Source organism: Acanthochromis polyacanthus, chromosome 6, assembly GCF_021347895.1.
Source record: "Acanthochromis polyacanthus isolate Apoly-LR-REF ecotype Palm Island chromosome 6, KAUST_Apoly_ChrSc, whole genome shotgun sequence".
Lineage (NCBI taxonomy): Eukaryota > Metazoa > Chordata > Actinopteri > Pomacentridae > Acanthochromis > Acanthochromis polyacanthus.
In genome coordinates this window covers 35093814-35107022 of record NC_067118.1, presented here as the reverse complement: position 1 = coordinate 35107022, position 13209 = coordinate 35093814, and the positions used below count along the sequence as shown (strand labels likewise).

General features: G+C 41.1%; 2 protein-coding genes across 3 annotated transcripts; both read left to right on the top strand.

Annotated features, from left to right (window-relative positions):
* The first annotated feature begins 50 nt into the window (after positions 1 to 50).
* Positions 51 to 4264, top strand: lrrc23 (leucine rich repeat containing 23). 2 transcript variants are annotated; one of them, XM_051949051.1, is made up of 8 exons: positions 51 to 644; positions 1264 to 1373; positions 1499 to 1625; positions 1731 to 1872; positions 3317 to 3384; positions 3517 to 3653; positions 3790 to 3994; positions 4082 to 4264. In XM_051949051.1, the coding sequence occupies exons 1-8, from the start codon at positions 558 to 560 to the stop codon at positions 4112 to 4114; spliced, it is 909 nt and encodes a 302-aa protein (XP_051805011.1). In that variant the 5' UTR covers positions 51 to 557; the 3' UTR covers positions 4115 to 4264. The 2 variants fall into 2 exon arrangements, with proteins under 2 accessions (XP_051805011.1, XP_022047501.2); XM_022191809.2 differs by having other exon boundaries at positions 3254 to 3384.
* A 767-nt stretch (positions 4265 to 5031) lies between these two features.
* On the top strand, positions 5032 to 12765 carry tktb (transketolase b). The gene is made up of 14 exons (XM_022191810.2): positions 5032 to 5306; positions 7359 to 7476; positions 7576 to 7689; positions 7820 to 7917; positions 8714 to 8905; positions 9237 to 9364; positions 9479 to 9675; positions 9969 to 10133; positions 10544 to 10700; positions 10786 to 10916; positions 11010 to 11093; positions 11192 to 11288; positions 11426 to 11545; positions 11847 to 12765. Exons 1-14 carry the CDS (start codon positions 5200 to 5202, stop codon positions 12017 to 12019), a joined length of 1881 nt encoding a protein of 626 aa, XP_022047502.1. The 5' UTR covers positions 5032 to 5199; the 3' UTR covers positions 12020 to 12765.
* The last annotated feature ends 444 nt before the right edge of the window (positions 12766 to 13209 follow it).

The following is a 13209-nucleotide window of genomic DNA, read 5'->3' as shown; positions in this document are numbered from 1 at the left end:
AATTTCCAAAGCATTTTTTTTTCTTTTTTAGAACAACAAAAAAGAGGAATGTCATGTAATTGTCGGTATGAGGTATAATGCAACATCTTGACCTGCGCAAAGTTTATAGCTGTTGCAAAGCGCGTTAGTTTGTTCCTGGAATTTATTTTGACACAGCGGCGCTCGTGTTACGGCTCATTTGTTGCCATGGTAACGACAACAAACCTGCGGAGTGGTTGGACTTTGGCAATTAGGTTGCGTTTAATCAAATAATTAACGGTAGCGTCCACTTACTAATACTATTAGATAAAATTAGCGGTCCTTGTTAAACTTGGGTATGTTTGAATGTACTGATATTGGGTTTCAAAAGTTATGATCCTCAACGCAACGGCTACACGTTAGCTAGCTACAGCTACTTGGCAGCCTGCAGTTGCGACTTAGTGTTAGCCGAGTCATTTCTTATTTAAAAAAAAAAAAAAGACATAGCATTTCAAATAGCCTGTCTGGTACCAACTGTTCGTTCACTTTTGGGCAAACCTGTACTATCTACGGCCACAGTGCAAGAGTAACTGACCACAATGTCTGACATGGATGAAGATGAAGTGTTAACGGATGCGGAGGAAGAGGTGGAAACCCAAGCAAAAGAAGTCGGCGGGGACGAGAAGGTATTGTGAGAAAAGCTAAAAACAAATCCGTCACCGTATTTGCTTCACTTTGGAAACTAAATAGTTACCTGAAAGTTGGACTGTCGTTTGTTTCTTGTTGTCAGCAGCCGTTGATTTAAACAAATAAAAACACATATTAAGGTACAATTCCATTTCCCAAGCATTTGTTAGGTCATTAAATTCTGTGAAATAAAATGAAGTCTCCAGGAAGGCTGCACTTAATTTAAGACGTTGCTTTGCGCCCTAAAAGCACAGTCAAATACTTATCAGTGTTCATTTTAGTGCTAATATTATTTGTAAGTATGTCACAGGAGGATGCAAAGCTACAAATGAGGTTCGACTCATTGCAAAAGGCTACCATGGATGGTTTTCAGGCTTACGTTCAGGTAGAACAGGTTGGGTACTCATCAGTGGGCTGGTGGTTTGATCCCATTTATTATACAGTCTTTGTTTGATCCTTAGCCCCTCCTGTATACACAACATGTACAAGCAAGACACTGAAACCCAAAGTGCATCTTGTAAAAAGGGTGAATAAAATGCATCCATTTGGCATTCACAAATATTGGTCCTATATGGACACGTGCAGCCAAACTATATCTGTTCTCTCTGTACGCTTTAGGTGCAAGTTTCCCATTTGACCCAAGAAACCATAAGTGAGGGGCTTTCGTTACTGTCCAAGACAGGACATGGACTCGAACACGCATATATCAAACTGGTCCTTAAAGACAAGTAAGCAGGCAAAGATACATGCAAAGCAGAATTGACTGCCTTTGCCCTAGACTACAAGTTCAAGCTATCCTGTTTTAGTCGTGTCAACTCTCATACCATTTTTTTGTCACTATTGTGCTCTTCAGAGGACTGAATGATACTAATATTGCTGCAATCAGCAGTTATATCCACATACGCCTTCTGGATGTATCCAACAACCACCTGACTGATCTTTCTCCTCTGGCATCTCTGATCCACCTACTTTGGCTGAAGGCAAGGGGCTGTCTTTTTATTCATTTAGTAAAGCACATCTCTGGGGCTCTTAGAATAATTTACTTAAATTGTTGGTATATCTTGACGACAACTCTTCTTTTGCAGGTTGACAACAATGCTGTGGCGTCCTTCAAAGGGCAGCCTTTTGCACAGCTGCCCTTCCTGCAGTTGTTGAGTATGGCAGGGAACCGGCTAACAGACATAGATGGCCTAGCTGCACCTAGCTTAGAGAGGCTCAATCTCACAGGTTTGGTCTGTTGGTTTAATGTCAAGAAAAACTAGAATTGCATGTTAGTCATCTTCCGTAGAGGAAAACAACAACACCAATCCCAGGTTTCTTCATAGGACTGCAGCCATTCTGACCGTCACAACTGTTTTGAGCCCTGTGCTCCTTTAGGTCTCAGTTGTAATATTTCAAAAGTTTCTCTAGAAATTGAATTGGAAAAAATTCAGAAAAAGTCTGTCTCTTCCACAGCTTTCACAAATGTGACCTGTGGTCCAACCTCTCCTTTATTTTTAGTCCTTGAAACAACTGTTGCAAATTAATTATGTGACCATTTGCACAGAAATGGTTTGTTTGAAGAGTTTTTGTCAGGATTTAGAACACATCATAGTATAGTACTGGTGAAAATCAATAATGATCTTGTTCTAACCCTAGACAATGATCTTACCTCCATACGTATCCTGTTGGAGCTCAGACACTGCTGATCACAACATTAAATCATTTATCAGAATGATTCCAGTTTGTTCATGTCAACAACTATCATTTTGCGCAATAGTTAGTTATGGAGTTTCACAGGGTTCAGTGATAGGACTAATACTTTACATTTTGTACAGGCAATATTATTCGGAAACACTGCATAAAATTTCACTGCTATGCAAATGACACCCTGCTACATTGACCTATAAAGTCAGATTAAACAAATCAGTTAGTCAAATTCCAAGCATGTCTTAAGAACATGGGTAAATTTGTAACGTTATTCCTCTAAATTCAGACAAACACCATCTCTCTAGATGGCATTTCCCACTGTGAGGAACCTTGAAGTTATTACTGACCAGGGCATGTCCTTTAAGTCACACAAAACAGATCTCCTGGACAACCCTCATTGAACTGCACAATATTGTCAAAATTAGGTACATCTTGTTTTACATTGATGCTGAAAAACTAGTTTTGTTACTATTAGGGTGGACTATTGTAACTTCCTATGATCAGGATTTCTTACAATGTGAAGTGCCCTGAGAAGATTTATGGTCTGAATCAGCACTATATAAATATAATTGAACTGAGAAAGTGGAATTAATCTGTTCAGCCACTTAAAAGTTTCCTATTGCAAGGACTGTCAAAATAGAAAAAGTTTATTATTACTTTACCCATCACACCGCTTCTGAAACTTAGGAAAATCATTAAGTATAGGTCAGCTGTCACTGGCATTTTAATATCAGGGAAGTGATAATAAGTCACGGGAATAGTTAATTTTTCTCAGATTTGTGTTTACTATTCCATTTGTTACCATTCCGTGTCAGGTACAGCAAATTCTTGCTTCTTCAAGAGTTTAATCAAATGTCTGCAGCCTAACATATATTATATATAAAGGCTTTGATGTGACATTTTGAAACTTTTGTTGCAGGAAACAGCTTTATGAGAATGGATGGTTTTCAAGGTGGCTGTTTTGCAAATCTGTTGATTCTAGAGCTGAGGGGAAATCAGTTAGATACCACTGATGGCATCAACCTTCCAAACCTAAAGGAATTATACCTGGTAATAAAAGCACTATGATTTGGTTAATCACATTGATATGCTTGATTAGGTTAATTCATTACCATCCAAATTAAATCATGTGTATAATGACTTAAAAAAGATTGCTTATGACTATTATTTCTTTCTGTACAGGCCCAAAATGTTATCAAACGCCTCGAGGGTTTGGAGAAGTTAGAGCGCCTCAGACTTCTTCACCTTCGAGAAAACCAGCTCGATTCTCTGAAAGGCCTCAGTGCTGGCATGAAGTGTCTCCAATACCTTAATGTCAGGTACACCTGTGTATCACAACAAGACAGATCAGAGCTAGAGTCGTGGTTTCCATAATCCAATCAGTAAAACACCAAATTAAATTATATTGCCCATATATTTATCCCATATTATTCTGTCTCTTTGTCTTTCCCTTAGAGGCAATGCAATTGCAGATGAGAACGCATTACAGTCCCTTAGCCTTGTGTCAACAACCCTGCAAGTTTTGGTCCTTTCTGAGAACCCACTGGTGGAATCATCAGACTATCGAGTAAGCGTTCTGACGTTCTTGCCAGAGCTGGAACAGCTTGACAAAGACCCTGTCACCCCTGAAGAGAGGGCTCAAGCCTTGGAAAGAATCAAGGTTAAAACACTTTATATTTCTCCTTTTGGCTTAATCAAGAAACCTCTTGTTAGCTCTTTTGTTTTAAGAACATGTTTGCCATTTCAGGAACTTAAAGAAGAGGAAATACCTGAGCCATAAGATTTGCAATAATGACCAAAATGGGGAAGTATCGGACAGACTTGGCTTTCCTGATTGTGCTTTTGTACATGAAACGTATTGTAGGCCTACATCGGGATTGTGTGATTCATCAACTTTGCACATTAAACTTGCTTATATCATGCTCTCACACTCACTGTTACAGCCAAGTTAATTTGGAACAATCATATTTTGAACATGGGTGATGCATGTGAAGAAATGCTGATAGTCAGCTGATTGCAAAGAACTGTTAGAAAGCATTGTATCAGCTGCTGTCAGATAAGAAGTGGGTTGGTATTTGAACCTTATTTTAACAAACGATCCTGTTTCCCTGAGTAACGATGAGAGCGCAAAATCTGCCACCACTTCCTTGTTGGCAGCCATCCAACTGCAGCTTTAAAGGGACACTGACAATTATGGATATTTATGGAAACTCAAGGTGAAATATACTGAAGTATACGCTCCATTTCAAAGGAGAATATGCACATGATATGAGAAAATGAAACTTCTTATTATAGCGTGTGTGAATTATCACCCCGGATTATTAGTATTAATTAAACGGGAATTCATCCTGCCACTTAATTGTAAAGACTGCATATTTTAAGAAGCCTTAAAAGTGGTGGATTGGATCTCTGTCATTGTATTATCAGAGAATTCCACATTAGACATGAAGCTACTTTCGGTTCCCCACATTGTAGTTACCTGTATTAATCCTCGGTTTTAAGGGCCAATGTGTCATCGACGCTCTTATTACTGACGTTTGGTGAGTCATTGATTCGCATAAAGAAATGATAAGAACGAAGTAGCCGCAGATGCACTCATTTGATAAGCTGAAAATGATTTTGAACGCAGCATCTCCTGCGCAACTCGCACTACAATCCGTGCCGCTTGCACCACAGCCGCTCCTCCAATGATAAGATTTGATGGGAGTGTCTGCTGGAGGAGACATAAGTCCACCCTCCGCTTTGTCAGTCCTCCTCCTCAGTTGTAACGAGCAGCTAGCAGAAGCAGCGAAGCTACGACACCAGGAAGCAGCACCTCCTGTTTCTAGAAACAACTCATTTTTCAACTAAATCCATCCAGGAGCCATGACTAGCTACCACAAACCCGACGAGAAGACCCTCCAGGGGCTGAGAGACATCGCTAACAAGCTCAGGATCCATTCCATCAAGGCTACATGCGCCTCTAACTCCGGGTAAGTTACTCAGAGTTGCTCACATTAGCAGGAAATATTCAAAAAAGATACACGCATAGGGCTGCATTTGAGGAAAGTGTGCTTTAAGTTGTTACGTAGCTGACCCGCGTCTTACCTGCGGGGCCTGCCTGGTTGCACGTGCAGCAAATTATGTCCACGCGGTGTAAAACGTTAAGTTAGCAAACAGCTACTAGCAGCAGGTAATGCAAGCACTTTCAAAAAGTGTTTCGAGGTCCTTTTGTGAGCTAATTTTTGTCTCTTAGCCAAACCTAGCTTGAGAAGTTTGTGTCCTTTTATGTACACATGAAGACTGTCGGCGTATATTTAGTGGTAGCTGCAGCGTTTCGTTAATGCTATCTAGCTAAAGATTTACTCTCATATTACAGTTGCTAGTAAACTCATTTATAGCAGTTACTAGCATGTGCTTGCTTTCACTAGCTAACGAAATCACATGACCGTGCTAAAGGGTGAATCTCGAGGTCAAATTCTTAAAGCTAGAATGCCACACGGATGACACCAGTTGAATCGCCTCCAGAAGTCAATGTCGGCTTTGATAACCGCAGGAAATACCCACTAGGAAAGGGAGCACCTGCGGTAATTGCTTCATTGCTAAATATCGGCGTTCCTAGAAGCGATGAAGTAACCAACCTGCTTTTCTGGGTCACTACAATTTGACACAAGTCCAAGCTGCAATACTTAAGAAGGGTGTAGCTGAACAGGGATTATTCCAACTGCCCTTTGCTCTCATAGTAGTCGGTGAGTATTATAATTAGGGGTTTCTGCACATCCTAAACTTAATCTACAATGTGTCTAAGTATGAGAAATGCCTCTCATTGTTATGAAAGCCTGCCAGGTTATGTCACATGTACCATCACACTTTTCTGTTACATGTGTGTAAGAAGGACTCTATAGTTTTTTTCCCCCCATGTGTCTTTTAAACCGAAAGACAAGTTCAAGGTAATTTTTAAATTTTGTTTCTGTATGTTGTTTCATATCATGCCATCTGAGCCTAATAAAAGTCTAATATGTGCACCCCAGAATGGCATCCTTTTTGTAGCATCTACCAATCACCTACATGCCTTACTTTTATTTTGCACATGGTTAAAGTATATTGTTTGTTTGTGTTGCATCCTTAAAAAGAAAAGTACAGAATTGTGTGATTTTTGTTTTTAGACACGACAGCCATTTCCATAAATAAATAAAGGGTTTGTTGATAAACCTGTTTTTGGCACTTCCTTATGTTGCCCAACAAGGAAATGTAGTCTGTTCTGGCTGTCTGGAGTGTGAGGCCATTACAAATGTCCTGATACTATCTCGTTCAAACAAAGGATGTCTTTGAGTTTTGACACAGAACACTTGTCACACCGTTCCTCCTCATTGTTTGACTGATCTAAGACGTTACACTCCTGCATCTGATTTCTTTTGTTACGCCTTTCCTAATTTACTTTATTTCTCATCAGGTTTTCTCTCAACAGAAGGACAAGTGGTAAACTGAGCACTGGGTTTTTTAAGATGCAGTTTAACAGTGATCATGTTGTGTGTTTGTAAGATAACTGTGTTCTCAGCATGGTTGAAATAATGCTATTTGTAACTTGACCTGTATAGGGAAGCTGAAATCTGTTGGGTAATGTGGGATTTCTAAACCTGTTGATTACAGTATTCAAACCACTGTGCTGCAACTAACTGTTTCACAGGTTTGCTAATATTTATTTTTTTGGATATTTTTAAAAGCTCCAAAGTGTGGTAACCTAACTGAGGTTATCACTTTGCAGATTAACCATTAATGAATGTGATATTTTGCTTGTTGAATTTAGTGTTTGGAAGTTTCTGTCAAACTGTCATGCTGTCTGGAGTGGCAAGAATTTTTGTCAAATTAAACTAAGTGCTGTCAATCAATGGTAATGAGTTATGTTGCCAACACAAGTTCCAGAATGTAGTAAGGCATGCATGTATCTGCATGTTGTGTGGATTTAGTGGGGTTTGTTGTTGTTTTTTTTTTTTTTTTTAAACTGTTGCCTGTCACTAAAGTTTGCCACTTATTCCTGCCCCCAGCCATCCGACATCATGCTGCAGTGCCGCAGAGCTCATGTCTGTGCTCTTCTTCCACACCATGCGCTATAAAACTGAAGATCCACGCAACCAGTGTAATGACCGCTTTGTGCTCTCAAAGGTTGGTACATATTGTTTTGGTATTTGGTGATGATTTATTTGTCCTGTATTGGTATGTGCAGCTGTGATTAACACTCCTGCCCTATCTGTTTATCACTAGGGTCACGCTGCACCTGTCCTCTATGCTGCTTGGGCAGAGGCAGGTTTTGTAAAGGAGTCTGATCTGCTTAACCTCCGTAAGCTTGACTGTGTCCTGGAGGGGCACCCCACACCAGTAAGTGCTGAAATCATGAGTCCCCTTCTGGTGTTAATGTTTCTGTGAAGAGTAGAAATATGATGTGCAACTCACTTTCTGTATAACTCCCCCCCCCCCCCCCCCCCCAAATCTGTTCTATCAAACCCAGAAACTGGAGTTTGTTGATGTGGCTACAGGATCTCTGGGACAGGGTCTTGGAGCTGCTTGTGGGATGGCTTATACTGGCAAACACTTTGACAAATCCAGGTCAGTTTGTATCCAAAATATAGACTGTAGTCCTGCTTTCTAGAACTGGTTTAAGCATATAAAACATATTTGCACAATTGTGAGACTCGGCATTGTCTGAAGTGGATTCTTTTATGGTGAATTAAATGTACAGCAACTAGATGTTTTTCTGTTGAAGTGAAATGTCATTCAGACTGTGTTGTTGACTCGATTTAGTTAAACAAGAGTTTTGATCAAGAGTGTATTGCCTTGAGCTGTAAGCGGGAGCCTACTTTCAGTTAAAATAGTTTGACTCGCTGTAACCTGTTAACTGGAAAGATCTGCAGTCATGTAGTAGTTTGTGGTAAATAACCCCCTGGCAGGAGCATGCAGCGAGACCATGAAGTCTTTTTTTTTTTTTTTTTTTTCTGCCACAGAATAATTCTAAGTAGCAAAATATTACTGGTTGATTTGCGGCACTGAGGCTGGTAACACAGCTGCTCTTGTGTTTTGGTGATTGTAATTGATATGTCATTGCAAATAATTCAGTTTGACTCCAGTTTTTGAGTTGTATGGTTATCTGCAGTGGTTTGTACCTTCTGCTGACAGAATGTCTTTTTTTCTCTCTCAATAAATGTCATTATTTGGACAATGTTATTTTTTTAACTTCACTCAGTGAGCAAGTGTTCTGTAACCCTGTTGTCTGACCCTAGCTTTCCTCTGAGTATTCCAGCTCAAGCTTCAATGTAATTATTCAGTAACCATTGTGTGGCTCATTCTCTGAAAAGCAGTGCTTATCACTCATTTCTGCCCCGTCTTTCTGCACTGTGATTTGTAGTTACCGTGTGTACTGCATGCTGGGTGATGGAGAGTGTTCAGAGGGATCAGTGTGGGAGGCCATGGCCTTTGCCTCCTACTACCAGCTGGACAACCTGGTGGCCATCCTAGACGTCAATCGGCTCGGTCAGAGTGAGCCTGCACCCTTGAGGCACGACATGGAGACCTATCGCAAGCGCTGTGAAGCCTTTGGGTCAGTAAATCTGTGGATGCACTTTCAAAATGTTAGATCCTGGTATTGTTCCATTTGTATAAATCGAGATATTTAGGGCCTTATTACACACCAAAAAGCTGTTGATTGAAATTCTAAAGTTTCACGACCTTGAATTGAATTTGGACCTTGTCACCCCTTCGCATGACTTTGTCCACGTGCTTGCTGTACTTTCATCTCCCTCCCTTGCTCTCTTGGCCTCTCTCTTCTGTTTTTGCCAAGTTAATAAGTTTGATGGTTAACATGTTTGTCCTGATGTTGACGCATTCATGAGTTTGGAATTAACGTATGTAATCTGTTTAAATTTGGGTAGATGGAACACATATGTTGTGGATGGACATGATGTGGAGGAGCTTTGTAAAGCCTTCTGGCAGGCTCAGCAGTTCAAGGGGAAACCCACCTGTATTGTCGCCAAGACATTCAAGGGCAAAGGACTCAAAAGTAGGAGTTTATAACTTTTCACATGTTGAATATTTATTTATCTTAGTATTTTATTGTGCTTTCTGAATTTGATAAATTGGGAATAAATGGGACTTGTTCACTCCTTGGTTGCAGATATCGAGGATCAGGAGAACTGGCATGGAAAGCCTATCCCCAAGGACAGGTTGGATGACATCCTGAATGACCTGCAGTCTCAGATCCTGGTCCCCAACAAGACTGTTTGCCCTCAGCTGCCCAGTGAAGATACAGCACCTGCTGACCTCAGCCCCATCCTGCTGCCTTCACCCCCAGCATACAAGAAGGGAGACAAGGTACCTTAAAAATCTCATCTGCATGCTTCTTAATGCAACGTAGGATTTTTGGGCACACAACAAATGTTTCTTAAAAAAAAATTTGGTCAGGGATATAAAGTCACTTGAACAATCAATTATCACATGTTTAAAGTTTACTAGTAGTAGTGTGCCTGTGTAAAAAGTGTCCTTGTAATTGATAGCTACCTTACTTCTCATATCAGCACCTGAGCACATTTTGTTGAATTAAGTATTTTGTGGTGTTGATTACCTTGCTGATCGTATTTTTTTTTTCTTCTTCTTCCTGTTGTCAGATGGCAACAAGGCGAGCATATGGTTTGGCACTGGCAAAACTGGGCCAGGCAAGCCAGAGAGTGGTCGCCCTTGATGGAGACACCAAAAACTCTACCTTCTCAGAGACTTTCAAGAAGGCTTTCCCTGACCGCTACATTGAGTGTTTCATTGCTGAACAGAATATGGTAAGCAACATTTCAGTCCTCAGGGTGATTTCAGTGCACTTGTTGCTGCTCTAGTATTTGCAATTCTACACTTCTTTCTAAGGGTGTAGCTTCAGTGAAACTGAGTGTTCTGATTATCTGAGCTCTTGCTAATGTGCCTACATTTAAAAAACGGTTTGAGTCACTTCTTACGGAAGTCAAACAACTCTGGCCAGTCAAACTTCATAACTGTTATGAAAGACGGATAAACTTGGCTCACTCTACCCTCTCCATAATCTGCTCCCACTTGGTCTAATCTGTTGCTATTCATTCTCACACCTGATAATCCCAGCCTCTGCTCCCTGTCACTTGGGACTACTTTACATGAACTTCTACATGTAGACCTTGTCCATTTTCATTTAGACTAACTCATGTTACTGATGTCTCTGCAGGTGGGAGTGGCCATTGGCTGTGCTGCCCGTGACCGCACAGTTGCATTTGCCAGCACATTTGCTGCATTCTTCTCCAGAGCCTATGACCAGATTCGTATGGGAGCCATCTCCCAGACAAATGTCAACCTAGTGGGCTCTCACTGCGGAGTCTCCATTGGTAAATGTTTTGCTAAAGCACCGTAAGTTTTATGTTGGACAGAATGGGTGTACATTGTCCTTGACTGGTCATATTCTGCCTCCAGGTGAGGATGGTCCTTCCCAGATGGCTCTAGAGGACTTGGCCATGTTCCGTGCCATTCCAACATGTACTGTGTTTTACCCCAGTGATGCAGTGTCCACGGAAAGAGCTGTTGAACTGTCAGCCAACACAAAGGTTTGAAAAACACCTTGTGGCAACTTGATCAGTAAATTGTCATCACTAAAATATGGGAGTAAATTTCTGTGACATACCGCTTTCTATTCTCAGGGTATCTGTTTCATCCGTACAAGCAGACCAGACACTGCAGTCCTCTACTCTCCAGATGAGAAGTTTGAAGCGGGTGTTGCCAAGGTGATCAGTGTTGTAGCTCTACACACAGTAACTGTTGTTCAAGTAATGCTTATAAATGATATTACAAAGAATATAAGAATGACTGTCTGCATTACCAGGTGGTGCGCCAGTCTGACAACGATCTGGTAACTGTGATTGGGGCTGGTGTTACTGTGCATGAGGCCCTGGCTGCTGCTGACATGCTGGCCAAAGAAGGTAAACCCACACTACCACATACATGATAGATGTTGGTGTGAGGTCCCCATTTCCTAATTTAGAATCCAGAGAATGGAGCAGTCAGCTAGTCTCTAAGTCATGGTAGAATAGTAGTGATTTACATTTAATTGCTTTAGGGAAGAACATCCGTGTGATTGACCCATTCACCATCAAGCCTCTGGATGCTGCTACCATTGTGTCCAGTGCCAAAGCCACAGGAGGACAGATCATCACCGTGGAGGACCACTACAAGGAGGGTGAGTTATGTTTTTGTTTTGTTTTTTTAGCTTGTACATGTTGCAGAGTTTTAAAAATCATGTGCCAAAGAGGGGTGAGAATTGCCAAGCATTTTTACCCAAGAATGCGTTATTCTTGCTTTAAGGGGGCTGCACAGTACCTTTGCACTGTTGTTTTTCAACAAAGATTTGTAATTTGATTCAAACTAACTGGTTCCTGCTTTGTGGTTGTGAAAACAAAGTAAATCTCCTGTGTCACTCCATATAAGTACATTTTTGAGCTGTGTTTATGCCTTTCTAATGGTCCATCTCCTATGTCCAGGTGGTCTTGGTGAAGCAGTGCTGTCAGCAGTGGGCAGTGAGCCTGGCATTGTTGTGACCCGCCTGGCAGTGAGTGGTGTTCCCCGTAGTGGAAAGCCCCAGGAGCTTCTGGACCTGTTTGGCATCAGCGCCAAGCACATCGCCAGTGCTGTGCGTCAGACCTTTGCAAACTAAGGACTGAACGCTGTCGTCCAGGTTCTTGCTCTTCCATCACAACCAACCTGCAGCTACTTGACAGTCACATCTGTTAACTCCACTAGTGCCCTCTTGTGGCTTTGACTCAAGTGCAGTGTAGTAAACTCTGTGTTATTTCTATTCTACATGAAGGGAGATGAATGCAGTGTGGTCAGAGCCTGTAGTGCTGATACTTATCCTTTGTGCACATTCTAGTACCTTCTGCTCCAGATGGGTTCTACTGTTCTTTAGCAACAACATTCCTTTCTTGTGTCCTCAATTATGTCCTCAAAGTCTTGCCAGAGACTCAAACAAAAAGCATCACCAACTTGTGTAAAGTGTTATGCTGGCTGGTTTAGAACCTGCCTCACCACAGCTTAGTGTTGAGGTTCTGATCTGTAGTAAACACTTGGGCCACAAGTTTTGCAGCATTCAAACATCATTCCTTTTCCACATTCATTAACATTCTTTGTCTTACTCACTTGGCTGGTCTTAATGCCTCTCTGTTACTGTTATACATGCAGTGTCCTTGATCATGTTTTGTAGTTGTGCTTAGTGACGCCTTTAACACTTTGGCTGTGGAAGAGAACTTTCTTCAAACCCGGTGTGAAAAGTTTACCCAGTTTAGTTCTAAGTCGACATTCCACTAATGTTTCCTGGGCACGGGCATCATTACTGGCATTCAAGGTCACTGGTGTCATCCTGTTATTGCTGTGATGTGCTGAATTAAAAAAACAAAACTGTCATTTTGCCATTGGTTGTCTTTTTTTTTTTTTTTATGACCTGCCTTTTAGGCACTATGGATGTAATATCACTTGTTCCACCATTCAGTAAAAATGTCAGCAACCATAGGCTAGATTGTCACGACGCTTTGTACAGATGGTTAAAATGTTGATAGTCAGTAAATCCTAAGTGCTCTGGTGAACCTGACTTTTCCTCTGGTGCCACCAAGAGGTCAAACCTTTCAATTACGCAGTGGGCTACATTAGGTGGATTGGCACCAAATTTTCATGCATACCAGAAAAAATGTTTCACAGACTTTTAGCATCCAATGACTTGATTTTTCTTCCTTTTTGCTTTGTTTATGTTTTAGTTAAATGAGTAAAAGCTGCATGGATTCCATAGAATCAGTTCCAGTTATCAATCGTGTCCAGCTAAATCTTAACATCGTTAAAACAGTTCCTGGCTTT